Source organism: Pagrus major, chromosome 8 (genome assembly GCF_040436345.1).
Source record: "Pagrus major chromosome 8, Pma_NU_1.0".
Taxonomy (NCBI): domain Eukaryota; kingdom Metazoa; phylum Chordata; class Actinopteri; order Spariformes; family Sparidae; genus Pagrus; species Pagrus major.
In genome coordinates, this window is record NC_133222.1 from 14200826 (window position 1) to 14223685 (window position 22860).

The following is a 22860-nucleotide window of genomic DNA, read 5'->3' on the forward strand; positions in this document are numbered from 1 at the left end:
CACTTTTTTCTATGTGCACCGGCTAATGAAACACTTTCTACCACTTTTTTTTCACTTTTCTACCAATCTAATCTATCAAAAACTCACTATGCAGTACTTCCTCCATCTTTTCTAGCCAAAGGTCAACCCCATGCTCTGCAACCTTATGATATGTTGATAAAAAGTGGACTGTATTAATTGAGTTAGAGGCCGTGTGCTTTTTAAAAACCCATGTTTGATTCATTAAGTCTTAACACTCCATTCACCTCCCTCCTCCTCTCAGAGCTGTGCATCCCCTGGGAGAGATTGATGGTAGAGTGTGTTAGCTCGGCAGTGGCCACAGATTACAGCACACAGGCGCCTCTGGGGAGGATGGCGGTTAATTGGCATTGAACCGTTAATCATGGCCGCCCGGCCTTTCATTACTGAAAGGAATTAGCAACAGCAGCAGCCAGGAGACTGCAGCCGTGGCCGGCCAGGACACAGAGAAAGTTTGTTTCACTCAAAGATGATGTAAGAACGGGCCCATTTCCCTGCATGCTGACGAATACGCACTTCATCCAGTGCAAAAGTGCACAGATACAATACAGCTACTTCTCCGGATCTCAATCTGCCCACGAAAACCAACTGCCTGCTACTTAGGCCCAAGACTGTACATTCAAGATGTTGCTATGTTCAATTCAAAATATTTACTCTCCTCTTCTCCGTCTGTTTCAGCTCCAACCGAGTCCCCATTGAGACCCAGTCTTGGTGAGTCTGCATTTCAATATGTGCTGTTTTTTTTCTTTTTCATTTGATATTATCATCACACAGGTAATTACAACATGAGAAGACAAGGTGATGTACAGATTGTGTCTAACTGTGAGCATATGGTGTATGTGCTTGTGTAGTGGAACTCCACGGCAAACACGCTGTGCTGCGTGACGATTTTGACTCCAACCTCCAAGGAGAGCTGGACCCGAGCATCTGGTAGGTGAAAAGGTTCACGACTCCTCTTGTAATCATAGGGCGAAATCACTACATCTTCGGTGCTCTCCCGTGATACCTTTTGCTTTTGTTATAACTCATTCCACTCTCCTCTCCTCGCAGGTCTGAGTGCAGTAACTGTGAAGTGGGAGAGCAGTGTGGTGTACTGATGCATGGCAGAGCGGTGACTTTCTGTGAGCCCTTCGGAGAGCGAGAGCTGGTAACTGCCATGTTTGACCACACTGCGACCGCCGTACACTTTACGGCCCATTGACCATACATTCGAACCAGCCACTCTGTAGCCACAACCACAACTGCAGTACATTACAGCGTACAAGCTGTTACCACATTAGGTTCTCATGTTTAAACATCTGCATCTCTGCAGAAACTTGTACATTATTGTGCCACTCTAACAAAGAAGGCATGTCTGATAATGTCTGATGTAAAGAGCTGGACATTTGCCTGGATGGGAATGAAAATAAAAACTTGCATTTAGCAAAAAAACGATAAAACATTTTGCAGTTTACTATCAAGTGTTCTATTTATAGTGGGAGCTAAAACATTTATGCGCATCTAGTCAGCAAAAGCCAGCTTAAATTAAACAAAATCAGACATGCGTTTACTCTGTTTGCATGTGTTAGGCTTGGCATGACTAAGCATGCCCAAATATATCTGGCCTGCCTCAAACCAAAAACAAATAAAAGTAAACATGGCGCCAGTATCACGAAACAGTTTAATACTTGCCCCATGTTCGTGGTAAAAACAAAAAGCTAACGTTGTCTGACTCAAGATGTGTTGAAATAGCAGAGCAGATATCGCTTCTTGCACATTTACACGAGTCGCTTTATGCATCTTGTGATGTGTTTGTTCTATTTTCATTCTTTGTGTGGACAGGTTACATTTTTTTTATGTAACTTGTGCCGGACAGCTTTCTTTAGTCATCTGCCAACTTTAACTGAAAACGTTGCTGCACCTGTTTAGCATCATTGAGTTCTTGCTTCAGATATGTTTTTGACAAAACTAACTTCCTGTACAACTGTAGCACAGAAGTTTAAGAATTTGAAAATAAAAATGAGGCTAGAAGGAGGACAAAGGACTGAATATTATACAATTCATATTATACAGTAAAGTACAGTAGTATCAGTGTACTGCCTGACATGCAACGTGGCACACACACACACACACACACACACACACATCATGCCAAAACACAAACACATCCTCTCATAATTGCTTATCAAACCTTTTCATGCCCTCTTTCTATCTTTATGAAGTTGATTTGCGACTGTTTGTTCTGCTGTAAGAGATGAAAGCCAGTCAGCAGCAGCGAAGTGTTTAGTGCCTCATGCTTCTATGTACTTCTCTGATAAGCATTTGCTTTGTCTGTCACTGTTCCAAATGTTTGATGCCGCTGCCTGGCAGCTCTTCTATCAAGTGCAACAAGCGTGCACATCCAGAAATACTGACACATTTACACACGGATAGTCACAAATACAACATCATCAACAATGGGAACATACATTCATGTTCACGTCGAGAAAAATGCTCGACCAACTTGCCATCTAAAGAATAATTTCACGCCATGCGATGTTGTTTTTCTCACCTCCAGTGTCACTTCTCTGCGGTGTCTTCGAATGTCTTCGGAAAGGGCTTAAAACACTTGTTAAATGTGGTTTCGGCCGCAACAGGCTTCATACTGAGAACCCCAAAATACATCAGTGAAACTAAGATTTTTTAGCGAGGTGTAAATTTAAAAACACTTTCCTACTTTAGTGCAACAAATCATATTGGAAATGAAAATAGTTAGATATTATTTTATTTGATTATTTATGGGTGATATTCTGAACTGCCTTGTGTGTCTTCCCCAGACCACTGTACCCCTCAACACGAGCACAGCCTCGGTCCTGCAGTTTGCCCTGGGTGAGTAATAACCCAGCACACGCATCACAAACATTAAGGCAGATTTTGTGAAACAGGCTTTTGTATGAGACCTTTTTAACCCTGTTCAAATATCTTTACCCTGCGTGCAACAGTCTTTTCCATCCAGGACAATAGATGTCTTTGTCATCCTCAAGAAATAGCCCTGTTACATGTCAGTAGTGGTACACGCTGTATTTCCGTGTGTCTCTCTCTCTCTGCTCTGCCTCTCCTATCACAATAATGAATGATTTACAGTATTCTGGAAAGACACCCAGAAGGCCATGGCAGAGGTTTTAGAGGTGTTGTATTTTTCATGTCCATTACATGCATCCACCAGTTCTCATGGGAGCGTAACTGGGAGGAAATAAGAGTACACACCGTAGCCACAACCCCGTCTCACCCTCACCTCCTCTCCTGTATTTCTCTCTCTTTATGCCCATCTTTCCTTCTGTCTGGCTGCGCTCTCGTTTGCAGGTCATTAATATGAGTGTGTGATGCAGTGGCAATGAAGTGCTGGCAGGTTAATGCACATCTGTGTTCAGTGGGGATGGAGTGGCACGGCAGGACACTGACCTAACATGGACGCTGCACACCATCAGACAGTGTGGGAGGAGGGGGAGAGCATGGGTGGGGGAGAGGAAAGGTGGGGTTTAAGTTTAGCCCGCTTCCTCCATTAGCAACCTTTGACCCTCCCTGCCAGCTCCCACAGCACCATCACAAACCTGCGTTTTAAAGCTGAAAAATAGTCGGATCCCACACAAAATCTTCAAATAGAAATGCACAAGAGTCTTCGGTCCTACATCAGCACTTCTCCTCCGATCACCTCTGTCCAACCCCTTCATACCGCCTCCTAACTTCTCTCAGCCCTGTTAAGCTGCTGATCACTTAGTTCCACCATGACACCATTTAGACATAATTTTCCACTTGGCTGAGAGGGAGAATGTGGGAGCAATCAGTCAGAAGAGGCCACCCCGCCGTGCCTGGCTGCCCCTCAGGGCATACAAAGGATCATTGCCCTGCTGATAAAATTCAATTGTTGAAAAAAGGAAACTGGCTAACACTTTCCTCAGCTGTTCCCTTCAACAGGAGTTAACGGTCGTATATGTGTGTCCTCTGTGTGTGTTTGTATTCCCCAGGCTCAGGCTCCTGTCGCTTCAGTTACTCAGACCCCAGCATCACTGTGTCATACAGCCTAAGTGGTAACGCCAACACCTCAGATGACTGGATCACACTGGAGAAGATCAGGTCTCTCTCTCTCTCTCCTCTTCTTCCTTCTTCCTCATCCATCCCACAGTCCTTCCATCTGTTATGAACAACCGCCCTCTCTTTTTTCCCTCATTCACACCTCCCCCTCTCAATTTGTCATTCCTCTCCTGTTTTTTTTTTTTTGATCCCCCTGTTTTTCATCCCTCTATCCCTGCCTCCCCCTGTTTAGTCAGCTCTCAAACAGGGATAATGTAATGAGACTGTCTTAGTGCATGTGACGCTTTGTTGTCGACACAGACACCAACTCATAGATCAACCACTAATCATTCAGCTTCACTACAGCATAGGGGCATGCAGTGTCTCTCCATATCTGACTATTTCAGCCTTATTTTAATGCATAAACATGTAACATAGATAAATACCACCACACACACAGTCACCAAGACCCTCACTGAGCTGTATGTTTTCCTCCCCTCCAGAGCCCCGACCAACAGCAGCACCGTCATCCACCTGCTCCCCCTGCCACATCACTCCAAGGCTGAAGCCGTTCGTCTCCGATGGACTCAGGAGGCCCCCCAAGGCCCTGAAGGTTATGAGTCCTGCTGGGGTCTGGACAACATGCTGCTGGTCAATGCCGCCCACAGAGCCCCACTCATGGAGGACAACTTGGACCCTCCAGACACTGCAAACTGGCTCTTTTTCCCTGGAGCTACAGTCAAGGTACACTGATAAACCATTGGACATTTACATAGATCCCTACTTTACACGTGGATTTTATTCACAAATGGTCAAAGCCCTCTGGTTATGTGGTTATCTGAGAAAGCCTAATGAACATTCAAATTAATAAAGAAACTCAGTGTAACTAGAAAGAGACCAAATTATATTTTATCCTCCGTTGCAAATAATTACCATAATCAAGAGTTAATTTCAACCTTAGAGAAGGGGAAGAAACACTTTCCACATGAAATTTGTTACAATTTCCAAAGACGCTGCTTTGCAACAGTGGTTACTGATTGCATGTTTTAACACCTGTGTTCCACTTGGCCAGCACGCCTGTCAGTCCGAGGGCAACGCCCTGTATTTCCACGGTGGTGAGGGGGTTGGCCAGAGCTTTACGTCCACCAGAGACGTCGACCTGCATCGTGAGGAGGGAAGGAGCTACTGGGAGGAAGACTTTGAAAGTTCACCCGCAAAGTAAGTCAAGACACTTGTCTCATTTCTTCCCCATCTGCTTTACTGGATCATTTTATCTAAATGTAACCTAAATAAGTCAGTAAGTAATCCTTCTTTCTATTACACCTCTCAAACCCACAGTTAAAAAATGCCTCACAGGTGCACATAAGAACCATAAAATACAACAAAAAAGTCCAAGTAAACAATTAAAACTAGCACTGGAGTAATACATCATTAAAATGTCAATCATTACAGGTTTACAGGTTTTTAAAAGCTTTTTAAAATGTGGCACTGACTCAGCTGACCTGATGCTGATACCCTTTCCACAACCACTAACATCTGTCTGCAGTGAAAAGGAGTACGATTGGCATTCATTCCCAGGTCAAAGGACTCTGCAGTCTTCACGTGTATCTAATGGCTCCACGTCTGAGTGGCAGTGATGGAGACATGACAACCGGGTGGACACGCTAATCTTCGCCCCCGTCCCAGCGTGCAGATAGTTTTCCGACCATCTCATTTGAAGCAGTACTCGAACACTGTTCAGTCTGTGTTCAGATAGAAAGAGAGACTGAAGTTAGATAAATAATAAAGTAACTACCATGATGCTTTCTACTGTCGCCTGTTTTCTGGCATGTTCGTGATGTGAAAGTTGACAAACCAGGAATAAAAAGACAAGAAACTTGTCTACTGTCAATGGGACGGTAGTCAACAACCTATTTTCCCATTTTGCATTTGTGAGGGGGACTTGGGTTCACAGCAATGAAGCTAATATAGTGTAAGAAATTTGATGGTCAGACCTAAGGCGATAGTCTTTAAAACTTAGGGTTTTAAAAGATCAAAATATATTAAGGTTTTGTTTAAAAAACAAAATGACCCAAGAAAACATTACTTAATGAAGGTAGGATCAGTCCTGGATGATAAATTTGACTTCAGCACCAGGAAGGAGATGGTTAATAGAGGGGGAGGATTTTGGCATTTCTCTGTGTGTGTATACATGGACGTGCTTTGACACCTGTCACTTGTCATATGTCAAGTGATGCAACATGCAGCGTATTGCACAAGTTTAAGTCAGGCTTAGGGGCTGACACAGGTGAATGCCATGCCTCTCACTGCTACAGAGACAGCAGTCCATCTGTTCAGAGTGGGACACATACACATAAACACATGCACGCAGACACACACCGGACAGCAGACAGCAAGGAAACACTGTCAGAGACACCGCAAGAGGTAGAGAGATAAAAGAGGAGAGATGATAGATAGTGTTACTGCCAGAGAGTAATTAACAGGCCTCATGCACCAGCTCTGTCAGGACATTTTTCCATTAATGAGAAGGACCTCAAACAGGAGTGTGTTTCTACGGCCGCCCCACACCCTCACACCTTCCTGCAGCGTGCCAACATGCTGCACTGCATGCTAGCTCTCACCCATCAGGCATCATGGGTTGACACATGTGTGAGGTAGGAAGGGAGAGGTTTTTTTTATGCTACAATCCAGGAAGTGTCATTTAACCCAATGCCGGCTGTGACAGAGACACACCAGCGTACAGACCGCATGGCAGAAAATAGAGAGGAACAGGGGGGAAAGGAAGGGGAGGATAGAGGAACACAGGAGAGGGCTGACACACTGAGTTAACTTCTGTCAGTGCTAATGAGGATCCTCTCTCCACTGTGCAGAAATATGTGTCTGCACGTGTGTGTGTGTGTGTGCGTCTCCTGTATGTGTAAATCCTCTTCCAGGTGATTTATGCTGGCATTGTGTGTTTGTTAACTGGCGAGGTGTGAATTATGGCAACTGTTTACTGACTTCAGTAATGCTCCAGAGAGAGATGGTGTGTAAAAGAGGCAATCTATAAACACAAGTGTTTGCATCCTATAATTTATCTGTCTGTGTCTGTGCTGTTATGTTAGTAAAGTCACATTAGGGGTTAATACCTGGGCGAAGTGTTTAAAGGTTTCCTTTTCTTGACTGTAAATCACTCTCAAGATTTAATTTGTTGTTACTTTTAAACCAGAACCAAGCCATCAACCATCTGGCTAACACTGAGTTACAAAAGAGAGTTTTGTAAGAGGAATTTATCATGTGGCATGCTTGCTTGAATTGCTTGTTTTGTTTTCGCTTGTGTTATTCATGTTGTTGGAATATTGCCTCTCAAATTCCACGTACCAGTTGAAGTTCACGTCCCTGTCTGTGTTTTTTTCCACTCAGCTGGGACATAGAAGGAGCTGTCTACGGCACCCAGTGTGGAGAGATCGAGTCGGGCTCAGCTCTCGTGTTTGACAGGGAGGGCCGGAGGAGAGTGTGCACCCCCTACCTCGACACCACGTCTTATGGAAACCTTCGCTTCCACTTCACAATGGGTATGAAAATCCTCCGTCCATCATACTTGAACAGTACATCGTCACTACTTAACACATCGTCACGGTGAGGTATGTTTGTGTTTAGGTGGTGGCGACTGCAATCCAGGAGAGTCCCATGAGAACGATGTGATTGTGTTTGGAAGGTCCGAGGGCAGGAGGGAGCGCGTGGTGCTCGACACTCTTCCATACTTTTCTTACAGGGTGAGACATATTGACAAAAAATATATGTACTCCATCACAACCTCATAATTGATTATATTTCATTTCTTATTATTACATCGCAGTTATGTTTAATTCCCTGTCCCACCACCAACATTTTTCAAACTTTCAGTGAAGTGGCAGCATGTTATCAGTATTACTGGTGTTTGACTTTAAAGTCCTGTTTTTTGATCGCATGCTCTTGATCAAAACATGTTGTTCAGACTTAAATAATAAGTATAAATGAAAACTTTGGAATAGCTTTGAACGTATGTGTAAAGTATGTTTGAACCTTTGAACCATCCCTCCATCATTCTGTTTCTGAGAGAGACATGCTTATTCCCATTCCCAGACTTGATTTGATTTGATTTGATACAGTTGTATGACGGCTGAAACTATAAGTTTGTCAACAGACAAATAGATAATCGGCAGGTATTTTCATAACCGATTGATCATTTTAGTAATTCTTCAAGCAGAAATGCAGAATGTTTACTTGTTCCCGCTTTCATCTGTGAGGATTTGCGGCTTTCCTTTGTCTTATGTGATAGTAAACTGAATATCTTTGGAAAACAAATCAAGCAATTTGCGGTCATAATCTTGAGCTTTAGGGCAAACTGTGATTGTAAAGAATTGATGACTTTTCACTATTTTCTAATTAGTACAATCCCTCTGGTCTGATCTATTCATTTCTCCTATCTCAGACTCCTGCAGTGGTATCTCTGGCACTGCCCACTGAGCTACAAACACCAGTCACTCAGTTCTGCCTGGAGCAGCGCTCACACGGAGGTGCCAGCCGCCATGTTTGGGCCGTGGACTTCATGCAGCTGCTCCCCGTGCTGCCTGGCACTCACACGCATGTCGCTCAGTTCTCCATCAACCTCGGCTGTGGCTCCTACCAGCCAGCCAACAGGTGTGACACATTTTTAAACTAGGTTCGACAGTGCTTTTATGTTTTTAATTTGACCACTTTTGTGGTCAAAATCATGAAATTGGGCTGCAACAAAGAAACCCTCAACACTCCAAGTTATTTTGGTCAGGTAATGGTAACTGCTGTACTGAGGAAACGTAAGTGCATAATGTCATAATGCTTCTAAACAGCAGCATCTAGAGAAAGCTGAACTCACTTAGCCTCTACGAATAAGAAATGTGAGTTCAAGGAGTTTGTTCAGATCATGTTACATTTCTTCCGGGCATTTAAATCCTCAAAGTTCAAACTGGTGCTGTCATTTGAAGCTGCGAAGGTATTCGATTGCAAAGTGCAGTTTTAATTAAGGTAGAGGGGGTAAATGATCATCAGCATTTTCTCATTTTCACCTAATGTAAGCTCAAAGCGATTCAGTCATTGTACAACATGTTAGGTTGAAAATGAAAATGTTCTTTCTTTAGCGTGACTTTGGAGTTTTCCACCAACCACGGTCGCTCCTGGTCTCTGCTCCACACTGAGTGTCTGCCGGAGCTCTGTGCCGGACCCCATCTACCTCACAGCACCATCTACTCCTCTGACAACTACAGCGGGTATGAATGAGTCTACACTTCTGTACGTGTGCGACTGTCCTTGTGTGTATCTTATACATTGTACAGTACATTTACATTGTATTTCATGTCTCCAGGTGGACCAGAATCTCGATCCCTCTGCCCAACTCTGCTCTGACAGAGACGACACGGTTCCGCTGGAAACAGTCCGGCACTGGAGTGGGGAACATGTGGGCCATAGATAATGGTTAGTGTTATATATACAGGTCATATCTTACACTCAGTCTCATGAAATGTTAGGTCTCAGGTTTCAACCGATAAAATACAGATAAATATACAAAAAAAAGATTCCTTTTGCAGTAAAAGAAAATTTAATTTCCTGCCTGTGTTTTGCCGTAGTGTATATTGGTCCTGCCTGCCTTCGATTCTGCTCTGGGAGAGGACATTGTTCTCGCACCGGCTGCAAGTAAGGATCAGCGTTTTATTAAACCAAATAAATCCAATGTCTCTCCTTCAAAATGAGTCTGCTCATTATCCACCTAATGCCTCACAGCACCAATCACCATTCAAAATTAATCCAATTGTATTATGGTTATGATTTATTAATGGATTTTCATTATCTTTGTCTTTTTTTTCTCGTTCATATCCTTCACTCTTTTTATTGTCTCATGCCTTCCCCTCCCTGTGTTTCCCTCCTCTCCTCTCCTCTCCTCTCCTCTCCTCTCCTCTCCTCTCCTCTCCTCTCCTCCTCTCCTCTCCATCTATCAGATGTGACCCAGGCTTCAGTGGTCCAGCCTGTGAGCTTGCCTCGCAGACCTTCCCGGCCTTCCTGTCAGAGGGTTTCTCCAGCCCACGCCTTTCCTCCTACCACAGCTTCTCCTCACTTCGTGGGGCTGAAGTCAGCTTTGGCTGTGGGGTGCTGGCCAGCGGCAAGGCCTTGGTATTCAACAGGGACAGCAGGAGACACTTGGTCACCGCTCCGCTTGACAGTTCCCAGGCCAGGTAATGAAACTGCTGATACAGAACAGGATCATGAATGTAAAAACAAAAAGGAACTTATTTTTCAAACATTAGGGATTTTTCTTGTACAAACGTTTACGTGCACATCAGCATGCACACAAGCAGATTAAGATTCTGCTGATTTTGCCAACAGCAGATTACTTTGTAAAACGGTGTCTTGTCTTCATCAGGCGTCTTTACTTCTGATTTATACTCCAAATGTTCCAGCCAGTCAGCTATCCACTCTCCTACTTTGTCAATCCCTCTTTCCCTCATACTTTGTGCTCCTATGCTGGGAGATGGATTGTGATCATGGGGAGGACTGCAGATGAGGGGAGAGATGAAAGGGGGGGAATGAAAATGTGAGAGAGAAAGATAGAGAGGGAGCGATGAAGTTAGATATGGCATCTGTGTTAGATTGATTATGCCTGTTGCGCCTCTCTGTGTGCCACCTGATGGCCATATTTAATGCCAGTTTCCTGGCTGATTGAGTGAACAGCTGCCTGAAAGGGGAAACTGCAGCGCTATTGAAAACACAGCTCAGCCAAGGACGGAGAGAGCTGGGGAGGGAGGGGGACTGGCAGCCAGAGACAGATGATGGAAATTTGAATGAATATTACATTAGTACAGATGATAATAATGTCCGCCAAAATAAAGATGAACACATAAGAGGACAAAAACGAATGCTACAATAGAACAATGGAAAGTTAACCTGGGTACATGGATATGAACTCTGACTCTGTCTTACTCTCTTTCCCTCCACCTTCTCTCATCTAATTTTGTCCTCATTCATTTAATCATCTCATCCATCATCCTGCCACCTCCCTCCCACCTCTCTGCTCTGCATGACTGTCTGTTTATCTACCTCTTTACCCCCCTCTCTCTCACCACTCCCTCCTGAACACACTGTTGGCCACCTTACTTTTTGTTCTTCCCATTTATCAACCTGTCCTTTTTTTTTCTCTTTCTGTGTCATATCCTCTTTTTACACTTCGTTTCCCCCTTCTCGCTTTCATTCCTTACAGGTACCTTCAGTTTACTCTTCGTCTGGGCAGCCGTAGCACCCTGAGCTCATGCCCTGCCCCAGACCAGCCAGGTGAGGGTGTACTGCTGCATTACTCCTCAGACAACGGCATCACCTGGACACTGCTGCAGCACTACGCTTACCAAGGCTTCCACGAGCCAAGGTATGTTCAGAGAGTGTGTGTGGATGCGATGTGTGTCCGCCTGCACACCCTTGTAGCGTTTAATTCCACAGAGACACTATAACTCCATTAACACACACATTTGTGCCCGCTAATGGCATGCTGGAGGTGTAAGCCACTGGGACCCATTGAGTCAGTTAGTGCCATCTATGTGTGTAATGAAGATAAAGTGGGCTGGGTTCCAGCTGCTCAGGCCGGGTCTCAGAGCTCTTCATCAGCACTAGAGAGGTCAGCGGGGGCCAGTGAGTCAGGGACAAGCTACACAACAATCTGACCTGCAGGGGCAAGTGCAAGTTGTGTACAAAACAACATGATGAAGAGAAAAAGGCAAAGAGTGGGATATAACAAACATAAAAGCGACATAAGATGCTGTATTCATAATGCTTGGTTATATTGACCATCTGCATTATGTCAGAATCTATTGAAGACTGTCCAAGTGTACATTATTTACAAACAGCAGACTGTGATTATGTGGGCTTTAGGTCCAAGTCAGAGTGTGAGTCAGCTTGTGTGATTAATTCCATGACCATCTCATTATTCTTACATTTAGGACTGTGGCGCGTGCAATATTTATGTCAAGCAAACTTTCCAAAGATTAGTTCAATAATCTCTCCCTCTCCCTAACAAGGATTGTGTCAGTTGAACTCCCGTCCGGCGCTCGTAAGTTTGGCGTGCAGTTCCGCTGGTGGCAGCCGTACCACTCAGGCCGTGGTCACGACGTGTGGGCGCTGGATGAAATCAGCATGACATCTGTGCTGTTCAACACCATCAGTCTCGACTTCAGCAACGTGCTTGACGTCACCCAGAGTCTCGGTTTCTATCTCGGCCACGTTCAGCCCTACTGCCAGCATGACTGGACCCTCAGGTAGGAGGCTTGATGCTCTGATGCAAATGTTGGTCATTATACAGCAATGGCATTTGAATTTGCAACTCATACACATATTGAAAACTTCCAAGTGTGGTGCCTTCCAGTTTTATTTAAAACCCACAGTCCATGTAATAAGAGCTACACGTAGACTCCACCTTATTTCACCGGGATTGTCTTTGTTTCTCCAAAGAATAAATGACTCCATCAGACTAATTTGAAAGGTGCTACAACCACATAAAGGTTTGACACAAAGTGGCTTAAAGATCATATCCCACAGCCATATGACATATATTATCTTTTCCTTCATCTTGTACTCTAGTTTCTCAGGGGAGCCAAGCCCTGGCTCCAGTATCCGTTACGTGGAAACTCAGTCAATGCAGATCGGAGCCTCCTACAGTCTGCAGTTCTCTTTGGTCATGGGCTGCGGCCGAGAGCCCTCCCCTCACATTGACACTCAGGTCCGCTTGGAGTTCTCCACCAATCACGGCCTCACCTGGCACCTGGTCAAAGAGGTAAGAAGCCTGAAACGTGTTCAACTTTCCTTCCCTACCCGATCCCCTTTGTTTGCACAGCCTGACTCACGCCTTTGTTTACAACTAAAACTTGTAGAAGTCATCCTGGAGAGAGACGAGGAAACATATCATTTATTCATGATCATGAATATTGATTTACTCATTACAGCCTCCGTAATAATGTGTAAATAATGAGAGTCTTTAAATTTGGCACTTTGTTTCAGATGAGAAATTATCGTAATTACTTTTTTATCATCCTACTATTAGCAAATACATGGCAATACTTGAATCAGCAAGCAGATTATCTTCCCATGATTCAACAAAGATTTTCTGTGATCACAACTGGCTCATAAATATTCATAAGGAAGCAAAGTATCTGCCAAGATTTTTATTGCCTTTGGAATTGAATAGGGCGTAATGAGTCCTCCATCAGTGAATTTTCTCTAATTCTCCCATGTGCATGAAAATGCAGTCATCTGGCAAGTGCAGAATGTATCTCACTGAATGTCCTGTACTGTTAATCCTTGCCTGTCTTCCAGTGTTCAAGGTCAGAGATACTTTAATCCTACGTTAGCCTTTTATGAGCGTATACTGTGGGGCTGATGCAGTTTGGGCGTGTCTGCAGTATGTCATGCTACTAAAGAAAATCCACAATGATGAATGAAAAACAATGCATATGAATTCTGCATCTTCAACATTAAGCAAAACCAATGAGCATCTAATTAATAGTGTATTGTAATTAATCCAATTGTGTCTTTCACCTAGGCCTGTCTGCCCGGCATGCCAAGCTGCTCTGAGTTTACAGCTCCCAGTGTCTACCACCCATCAGAGTTCAAAGACTGGAGACGCATTACTCTGTCTCTGCCTCAGAAGACATGGTAAATAACACCAATCTGTACAATAGACAGAAAGAAAAGAGTCACATAGTGCCCACTGGGATGATATGTTCTACAGTTTTGTAGAAGCCCCCCCCCAACACACACACGCACAAATATCCACACAGATATCCTCTCAAATATTTATAGTTTCGGAGTCTTGGTTTGGTATGTTTTGGTTCAGATTGAAAAACAAGAGATAGCATTTCCCTCTATTTTGAATAAACATCAATACTAAAAGAAAATGACTCTTTGGCTTTCTATATCTGGATAATCTGGTCATCTAAAAAGAACACAAACGACGGTTCCAGCTCATTTACAAAACTGTGCACATTTGAAAAAAAAAAGACATTTTCAATAAACTGATTATTGTGAAATATTCTTAATCATAAACACTCATGTTGTGAAGAGAAAGGTTTGGGAAATTGAATGATTCCAGCAGAAATGAGGTGCACACACGTTTTGTGTGGTTCACTAATCCTTGTCTGGAAAAATCTATAAGAATATGATATAATTAAAAACAAACTAAGATAAGATGACTTTATTATGGACACACAAAAGGCCCATAGCACACAAATACCAGAGATTCTATACAAAAATACAATAAAAACATAAAATAAAAAAAAGCAGTATATACTGTACATAGCAATACACAGAAGTCAGCAAACTGCACCCACATACACAATGGAGCGCCAGCAGACAGCCTGGATATAACATCAGCTCAACAGACAGCCTGGATATATATAGGTATATAGGATTTGTATTAAAAACATGGCTCCCTTAAACATGTAATCCAAACAATATGGGACATTCCTCCAGCTCTGGAGAACTGAAACAAGGCCCATGCTGAACCAGCCTTCCTGTACTGACCAGTTCTTGAGGAATACATGTGCTGTTAACAGATTTAGCTCACACATATATCAACTGGAATAATCACATAAACCTTCCTCACTGCCCACCTCCACCTCCATTTCATTCTACGAGCCGGCTCCTAAATAACGGCTGTCTAATCTCCTGCAGGGTGTGATGAGAGGTCACAGGGTCACGACAGTAAATGATAATAAAACAGTCGTGGCTAGCTCTGCATGATCAGGAGGTGGTCTGAGTTGATATGGGTCACCGAAGCAGCGGACCAAGAAACCTCCCTGCTTTATAATCCCCAATATACCTGACTATCTACGCTTTTACAGCCATTTGTCATTGCTGTGCATGCACCCAACAGCACAGACATGTTCCCACACTGCACACACATTCACAGCACAGCCTGCCTTTAGCGAAGGCGGTGTGATGTTGATATTGCCCTCTCTCTGACATTCATTTCACACAGCAGCAGAATCCACACACACATGAAAATAGACATGCACACATGTGATAAGGTTAATCTTTACCTGCCAGAACACTAAACCCACAAATCTCTATCACTGGTAGAAAAGTAGATTAGTGAGTTTAACATAACAACGTGGTGAACATGCAGCGATAACTGGTGATGTCTGAGGTCATGTAATGTGTTTTTACCTTTACATTCAGTTACCATATTGCAGTTTTTAGTCAATTTATGTACAGTTTGTTGAGCCTCTATAGTCTGAATCTAGTTCAACTTTCTGGGTGTGTGTGTACCTTCTGTGTTCAGGTCCAGTGCCACAAGGTTCCGCTGGATACAGAACTATTATGGCGAGCAGGATGAGTGGGCCCTGGATGACATCTACATCGGACAGCAGTGTCCAAACATGTGCCACGGACATGGCTGGTGTGACCACGGACACTGCAGGTCAGCTCTCACACACACAGAAACACACATTAAACTTCTCAAGGTTGTTCTTTAATACTTTTTAACTCAACATGGAGGCCCTTAGATATTTTTTGGAAGGATTCATAACATGAAGCCAGAGCAAAATCAAGATGTTCAGTCGATGTCTTCTCTCGTAGGTGTGATGATGGTTTCACTGGAACCGACTGCCAGCCTTCCTCCCCGCTCTCCTCCAGTGTGCTCTCTGACTTTGAGTCCCAGGATGCACTGCTGGCCACATGGCAGGAGGTGATTGGTGGAGAGGTGGTCACCCCTGACATGGGCTGTGGGGTGGTCTCTTCTGGATCATCCTTGTACTTCAGCAAGGTAAAACAACTATGAAATTGCCTCAAGAATGTAATGTTATTGGTTTTTGCATCAGTTATCAGGATCAGGTAAAGTAAGATTAAGTAAAGTTTTGATGGAAATAAATGCTTAATGTTTGGGTGAAGATCCAGGTGCAGATACAGGAACTTTGAAAACAATTTTCTCAACAGCATTTTTCATCATTTTCCCATTTTTACGTAAAGTACGGCACTTTCTTCTAAGACAGAAATGGAAAGCCACATGGATGATGAAAATCATCATTATCCATGTTTGTTTTGGTGTAAATCCAGATCCAAATCTGGAATGTAAAAATATTTTGAGTTATTAAAATAACTAATTTAAAAGGATTGTTCTAACTTGGCAGAGTTACAGTATGCAATCTCTGATTACTTTCTAGTTTTGACTGCCAAAGCTGCTGACCTTTGACCTCTGAATTACTCTGAAAATGGACTTCTTTTTTAAAATCATACCATGGCTCTGTAGAATACTTAATTCTGATTGGATGGAGGGTGTGTACAATTTTCAGTCAGCTGCACACCTCTTACGTATTGGAACAACCTCATTGCTTTTCTAAATTAGTACTTATAGATGGAAATCTAATTGTTGCAGCTGTTCCCAGGATAAAGCTTCTCTTTTTATTGGCAAAACAACCAATATTCAGAACTTGATTACTGGAAAGTGGTTAAGATACAGTGTAACTGAGACATCTTTCCTTATCCATGCATTTAAAAAATAACCTTTGCAGTTTGTTGTGCAGGTCTTAGTTGATTTCCCCTTCCTTAATAAGTAAAAATATACTCTACGTGTGTGTTGTTGCTAGGCTGGGCTGAGACAGCTGGTGAGCTGGGACCTGGACACTGAATGGGCGGAGTTTGTGCAGTTCTACCTGCGGGTGGGCGGAGACTGGGCGGAGTGTAACCAGGCAGACAGCAGGGAGGAGGGGGTGCTGCTGCAGTACAGCAACGATGGTGGCATCAGCTGGGGCCTCATCGCTGAGATGTACTTCACCGACTTCACCAAGCCTCGGTGAGAAAGTTAATATGTCTAATTTTTACCAGTGAATAAGACTGATTTGGGAAAACAGTTTCAGGTGTGGTTGTGATGATTGTTTATTTAGGAAGAGAAATGTCAATAACCCGCCTCTTCTTCCATTCTCAGCTTTGTCCACTATGAGCTTCCCTTGGCCTCTAAAACACCCTCCACACGGTTTCGCTGGTGGCAACCTCTTCATTCTGGGGAGGGTTACGACCAGTGGGCAATTGATGATGTGATAATTCTGTCCGAGAGGGAGAAGCACATCATCCCTATGGCCAATCCAACTCTACCACAGGTGAGGAATCAGCCTGAGAAAATCTTTTGTGCTCTGACCTCGTACAGCAGCTTCCTCTTCATCTTGAGATACTGCTTCTTTTGTTGTAATGGAAAGTGTCAGCCACACTGAGATAAAACAGCCATAAAATCTTGAATCTTTCCGGGAGTGTATCCATTTATCTTGTGAGAAATATGTACTGCTGCAGACACTGGTACCTGTTAACACAAAACACTACAATAAACTCTAAGCTCTCTTCTGTCTCCACAGAACTTTTACGAGAAGCCAGCGTTTGACTACCCTCTGAACCAAATGAGTGTGTGGCTGATGCTAGGAAATGAAGGCATGGAGAGGGAAAGTAACAACAGCTTCTGTGCTCCGACGCCCTCTGCCATGGTGTTTGGGCGCTCCGATGGAGATAGAGTGGCCGTCACGAGGGACCTGGCCCTGCGCAATGGCTACACACTTCAGTTTAAGGTACCCACATTGAATGGGTAAAAACTAAAAATAACAGAAGACACAGACACACAATATTGCTTGAACTGTTCTTTAATCAACCATTTACTATTTCCTCTACCAGTTGAACATAGGCTGTGAGTCAGAGTTCAGCGCGTCAGCCCCAGTCCTGCTGCAGTACTCCCATGATGCAGGTCGTACCTGGGCCCTGGTGAGAGAGGGCTGTTACCCAGGAACCCCTGGGGCAGGTATCTGTGAGGGAAGTGGTCGTGAGCTTAGAGAGCCCACTGTCTACAACACTGGAGACTATGAACAGTGGACCAGGGTCACTGTGGTAACGCCACGCAATGTTGCAGCCAGGTAGGTGTGCTAACAGGCATGCAGTTGGATTTGCGAGACACAGTTGACTAGCGTAGTTTAAATGTCTACTTAACTCCCTCTCCCCTCATTTTCCCAGTAAAACCAGGTTCCGTTGGTTCCAGGAAAGCAGCATTTACAGAGATGCTCCACCTTTCGCCCTGGATGGGGTCTACATCTCTGAGCCCTGTCCAAACCACTGTGGCGGACATGGAGATTGCATCTCTGGAGTCTGCTTCTGTGATATGGGATACACAGGTAAGAACCTGAACTGAAATAAAAGAAGGTAAAGATCATATTGGTCTTGTATATTTAGGTTTTAAACTGTATAATTGCCTGTTTTTTCCCCATAGTGGAGCAGGATAGTTGTGTCCCAGCTGTAGCCAGTCCACCTGAGCTGACTGAGGGCTTTGAGGGGAAGCTGAGCCCTCTCTGGCAGAGCCTAAGTGGGGGACAAATCGGAGGCGGTTGTGGCATCATTGGTGAGGGCAAAGCTCTTTACTTCAGCAGCCCTGGGAGGAGAGAAGCACGCACAGTGCCCCTAGATACCACCAACACACGGTGAGTTTAATTCACACCTGTAAATCTCTCGTGTGTTTGTTTTTACTGTGAACTGAAATGTAAATATTACTGTTTACATACAGGTTGGTCCAATTCTACATCCGAATTGGCAGCAAGAGTTTGGGGCCCACTTGTACCAGGCCTCGCTCCCGCAACGAAGGTAATCATCACATCCTGTATTGAGGCCCTCTGCTGCATTCATGTGGCTGTTCCTTAACAGTGCAGCTCCACCTCTGATCTGATCACCACTGGCTAGTCTCCATCTGCCCCCTCTCACTATTTATCTACTATCAACCTTTCAATCCAGCCGAGGCCGCTTGGGTACAGATCTGGTCCAGTATTTTTTCTAATGCAGGATCTAATTCTGTTGTCAGTTGTTGTTTTGTTCTGTTCTGTTCGTCGGTCAGCAGATCGTAGATCTCTAGCCTGCAGCAGTGCTGAAGGCTCAGTCCGATCATTTCCGCAGCATCAGATAAAACACTGCCAGCCTCCTAAACAGCGTGTCCGTAATAATCAGGCCCTCTGGACTGTTTCTACATTATATTGCATTTTGTTCTATTGTTTATGTTTATTTCTTTTTAAATTATTTGCCATCTAAAAGTGATATCCACTCTGTTGTTTTTCCTGTGATTCTAGGTGTCATTGTGCAGTTTTCTACCAACAATGGTGTCCAGTGGCAGTTCCTCAGAGAGCTGGACTTTAGTTCTTTCCTGGAGCCCCAAGTGGTGACCATCGAGCTGCCGCCTGCAGCCAAAACTCCCTACACTGTATTCCGGTGGTGGCAACCGCAGCAAGGTTAGTGCATGATTAGGGTGCACAACACTACAGAAAAGTACATAAAAATAATAAAGCTACTGCGTTAAAATATCTTTTATTTATCACAGCTTTCATTTTAACTTCCTTCTCTTCATCCTTGTAGGGAAACACTCTGCCCAGTGGGCTTTGGATGATGTCTTGATCGGTATGAACGACAGCTCCAGAACAGGTTTCCATGACAAGTTTGACGGCACGACCCCTCTGAGGCACAACTGGTACCGCATCCAGGGTGGGGAGGTGACTGTGGACTGTTTGTCTCTGGACACAGCACTTACGTTCAACTCTGAGGCCATCGACAGTGAGTCACACAAACACATTAATCTTCATGAGCACATACATTTACAGAAGAGGGCTTATGACTACAGGCTTGTCAGCTGTAATTGTGTGCACGGAAAGGGAAGGAGTAACTTACTGTTCCCTCAACAATCACTGTCAAGTGGCTCCCGAGTAAGACACTTGACTTTGAACTGCTTCAGTTAAGCCGACGTGTTTGGAGTGAGCAGCCCGGTGTGAATGTGTCGAAGTGAATGAATGTAAAGCAGGAAGTTACGGCAAAACAGCTGGACCACTCGGCTAACTTTGCATCTAAAAAAAAAGTAAAAGACAAAACAATGTACACATACGTGCATTTGAACCTCCACTGACACAAATATTCATATACAAGCATCCACAACAAACCACATACATGGCAGTATGGTGACATCACAGTATTACCCACACAACGGGCTGAAATTGAATCAGCCATTTACTGTGGCGCCGCGGGTCCTGAATTATTAATGTGAGCAAACCTGAATGAACATCCTGCTTGTTATTTATGCTTGCATCAAGCTGTGAGCGGATTTACTTTGTGCAAATATCACATTACAACTGGGCCCATTCATTAAGCATGCACAGCAAGAGCAATTTGGCAACACATCTATAAACATAAAACTTCACTGTGTGGACACATAAAGCACTGATTTCCAGACTCCATGGCTGTTCTCATGTGAAACATGCACACATTTGAGACATAACTTAGCAGTACCTATTATTTTCAAGGCTATTGTCGCATTTGCATTTGGACTTGTATTGACTTTGTGTTTTGGGTGGACACATTTCATGTGGCATTGACAGGGAAATTTGGAGGGTGAAGGGCTTTGCCTGGGCAGACACACTGCACTTAAGGCTGGTCCCTGCTTGACCTCATGTTTGTTAGGAAACTGTTTTGTAACGTCAAATGTTGCTGTTTAGCTTAAAGGGTAACTACACCCTCAAATTCATATTTTCAAAAGGAGGGGGTCTTTCAGGGTCAACATAAGTAAGTGATAGTCCTCGGAGTCTTGCCTGTTTTGTCATGGTTAAGGAGGTGCCAGAGAATACAGCCTAAAAAAGTCCAAGTCCAGGTCCAAGCAGATACATATAAGCTAATTCTTTCTTCTATTTTAAAAACAGTATGTCAACCTGTTCCATGTAGTATAAAGTTGTGATTCCCAACAGCTGGATCATGTTGATTTGTAAACATTTGTGTGAAGAAAGTAATGTTAAATCACTGTGACCAGGCTAAATAAAAGAATCAGGGTAAAGTAAATACCAAAAATTGCGACGCTACTTTTGCACTGTGTCTACAGAGAAGCCAAGATATGCAGAGAGCTGGGACTTTGAGGTTTCAGGCTCATCATTCCTGCAGTTTGAGCTGAGTATGGGCTGTAGTAAGTCCACTTCCTTCTCCCATGGTGTGCGACTGGAGTACTCCACAGACTGCGGCCATCACTGGGCTCTCATCACCCCAGAGTGCGTACCTCCCGCCATCGGCTGCGCTGGTTATACTCAGAGCTCCGTCTATACCTCGACCCAGTACAAACACTGGAGGAGAATCACTGTCTACCTGCCAAGTGCTGCTAAGTACGTGTTTTCCTACTTTTATCCCCAAAATTAGTCTACAGTATTTTTTCTGAAAGTACATGAACTCCTGAGGCTACTCTTCTTTAAAACTTGCTTTTGAATCCCTCAGTTCCCCCAGAACTCGGTTCCGTTGGATCCAGACTCACTTTACCCCAGGGGCAGAAGGATGGGCTCTAGATAACGTGTTACTTGCCCCTGGATGCCCCTGGATGTGCTCTGGTCATGGTCTGTGTGACAACGGACGCTGTGTGTAAGTAAAACTGGCTGATGAACTTAATATTTAGTCATTTTTACACTTGTTTTCTGCCTACATGAACACATTACTTACCTTTGCTTTTCACAGGTGTGACAAGGGTTATGGAGGGGCACATTGTGTACCTTTGGCTCCCCTTCCATCTGTACTCAGAGAGGACTTTAATGAGAACCTGCAGCAGGAGACATGGCCTGAGGTGTACGGCGCCGAGAGGGGAACTCTAAGCGGCGAGCCTCTTAAATCTGGCGCTGCCCTCATCTTCAAAGGGGTAGGGGGTCCCAAACACCAAAGCAGTGAAAATCCAGAGCAATAATAATATAGTTAAATCACAAATACACAGTTGATATCTTTAAATCATTTACCAACAAGACCATCCTTGTCTGTTTGTTTGCAGGATGGTATGCGAATGATAGTATCACGGGATCTGGACTGCACCAACACTCTCTACATCCAGTTCTCCTTCAAATTCATCACTAAAGGTCGAACATAACTCAGTGATCCTCTCGTTGTAGCTGTATTTTGATTCAACTTTAGTCAGGATGTAGTGATAATACTCTATCTTATGGGTTTTCCCAGGTGTTCCAGAGCGCTCTCATTCAGTGCTGCTGCAGTACTCTGTGAACGGAGGAATCAGCTGGTTGATGCTGGATGAGTTTTACTTCCCAGCTTCCACTGACACTCTGTTCCTCCACCTGCCGCTGCCAGCCAGTGCTCAGACCAACGCCACCCGCTTCAGACTCTGGCAGCCGTACAACGGTGGTGCGTGGACACATTGTGTGGTTGCACACTAAAATAAAATTAAATCTTTTTTCTTCACATTCACTTTCTTCGTGCCTCCTGAACCTGTAAAATATCCATGTGTAATAATCTCCACAGGTAAGAAGGAGGAGGTGTGGGTAATAGATGATCTCATCATTGATGGCAGCTCCTTACACAACCCACCCGTGGTAGTAGACAGCTTTGAGGAGGGCCCTAATGAGTCCAACTGGCTGTTCTTCCCTGGTGGAAACACTGGCCTCTACTGCCCCTATCAGAAGACCGGACTGTAAGAGAAAAATTAGTTTTGAATGTTGACAATTACGACATCTTCACAGTGTCCTTGTTTTGATGAAACTTACAAAAAGATGTTTTCAACCTTGACTAATCTTTGTTATTGCGTGTGGGATTGGTGCAGGGAGGAGGATGAGTCAGCCATGGTGTTTGTCTCCAGCGAGCTTGGTGAGCACTCCATTACCACCAGGGACATTGACGTAAATGAGAACACTATCATCCAGTTCGAGGTACAAAAACACCGCCTTGATGACTTCTTTTCCACAGCAACAATCATAATACTTACTCATTCATGACTTAAATCTTTCATCATCTTCGCTGATGTTGTGTTTA

General features: G+C 44.0%; 1 protein-coding gene across 1 annotated transcript in view; it reads left to right on the forward strand.

Annotated features, from left to right (window-relative positions):
- reln (reelin) overlaps positions 1 to 22860 on the forward strand; it is a 94558-nt gene that overhangs the window by 57435 nt on the left and 14263 nt on the right. The window contains exons 5-40 of the mRNA XM_073472238.1: positions 697 to 729; positions 870 to 948; positions 1069 to 1165; positions 2814 to 2865; positions 4002 to 4110; positions 4551 to 4791; positions 5120 to 5265; positions 7450 to 7601; positions 7687 to 7802; positions 8501 to 8709; positions 9186 to 9314; positions 9410 to 9519; positions 9672 to 9738; positions 10041 to 10274; positions 11297 to 11458; positions 12105 to 12341; positions 12664 to 12856; positions 13622 to 13734; positions 15362 to 15499; positions 15658 to 15844; positions 16665 to 16870; positions 17003 to 17174; positions 17424 to 17630; positions 17734 to 17969; positions 18067 to 18224; positions 18320 to 18527; positions 18611 to 18687; positions 19164 to 19322; positions 19447 to 19641; positions 20951 to 21224; positions 21334 to 21474; positions 21568 to 21745; positions 21872 to 21956; positions 22054 to 22236; positions 22354 to 22522; positions 22652 to 22757. Of these exons, the coding sequence (XP_073328339.1) occupies positions 697 to 729; positions 870 to 948; positions 1069 to 1165; positions 2814 to 2865; positions 4002 to 4110; positions 4551 to 4791; positions 5120 to 5265; positions 7450 to 7601; positions 7687 to 7802; positions 8501 to 8709; positions 9186 to 9314; positions 9410 to 9519; positions 9672 to 9738; positions 10041 to 10274; positions 11297 to 11458; positions 12105 to 12341; positions 12664 to 12856; positions 13622 to 13734; positions 15362 to 15499; positions 15658 to 15844; positions 16665 to 16870; positions 17003 to 17174; positions 17424 to 17630; positions 17734 to 17969; positions 18067 to 18224; positions 18320 to 18527; positions 18611 to 18687; positions 19164 to 19322; positions 19447 to 19641; positions 20951 to 21224; positions 21334 to 21474; positions 21568 to 21745; positions 21872 to 21956; positions 22054 to 22236; positions 22354 to 22522; positions 22652 to 22757 (5558 nt within the window). The remainder of the gene's footprint in view (positions 1 to 696; positions 730 to 869; positions 949 to 1068; positions 1166 to 2813; positions 2866 to 4001; positions 4111 to 4550; positions 4792 to 5119; positions 5266 to 7449; positions 7602 to 7686; positions 7803 to 8500; positions 8710 to 9185; positions 9315 to 9409; positions 9520 to 9671; positions 9739 to 10040; positions 10275 to 11296; positions 11459 to 12104; positions 12342 to 12663; positions 12857 to 13621; positions 13735 to 15361; positions 15500 to 15657; positions 15845 to 16664; positions 16871 to 17002; positions 17175 to 17423; positions 17631 to 17733; positions 17970 to 18066; positions 18225 to 18319; positions 18528 to 18610; positions 18688 to 19163; positions 19323 to 19446; positions 19642 to 20950; positions 21225 to 21333; positions 21475 to 21567; positions 21746 to 21871; positions 21957 to 22053; positions 22237 to 22353; positions 22523 to 22651; positions 22758 to 22860) is intronic.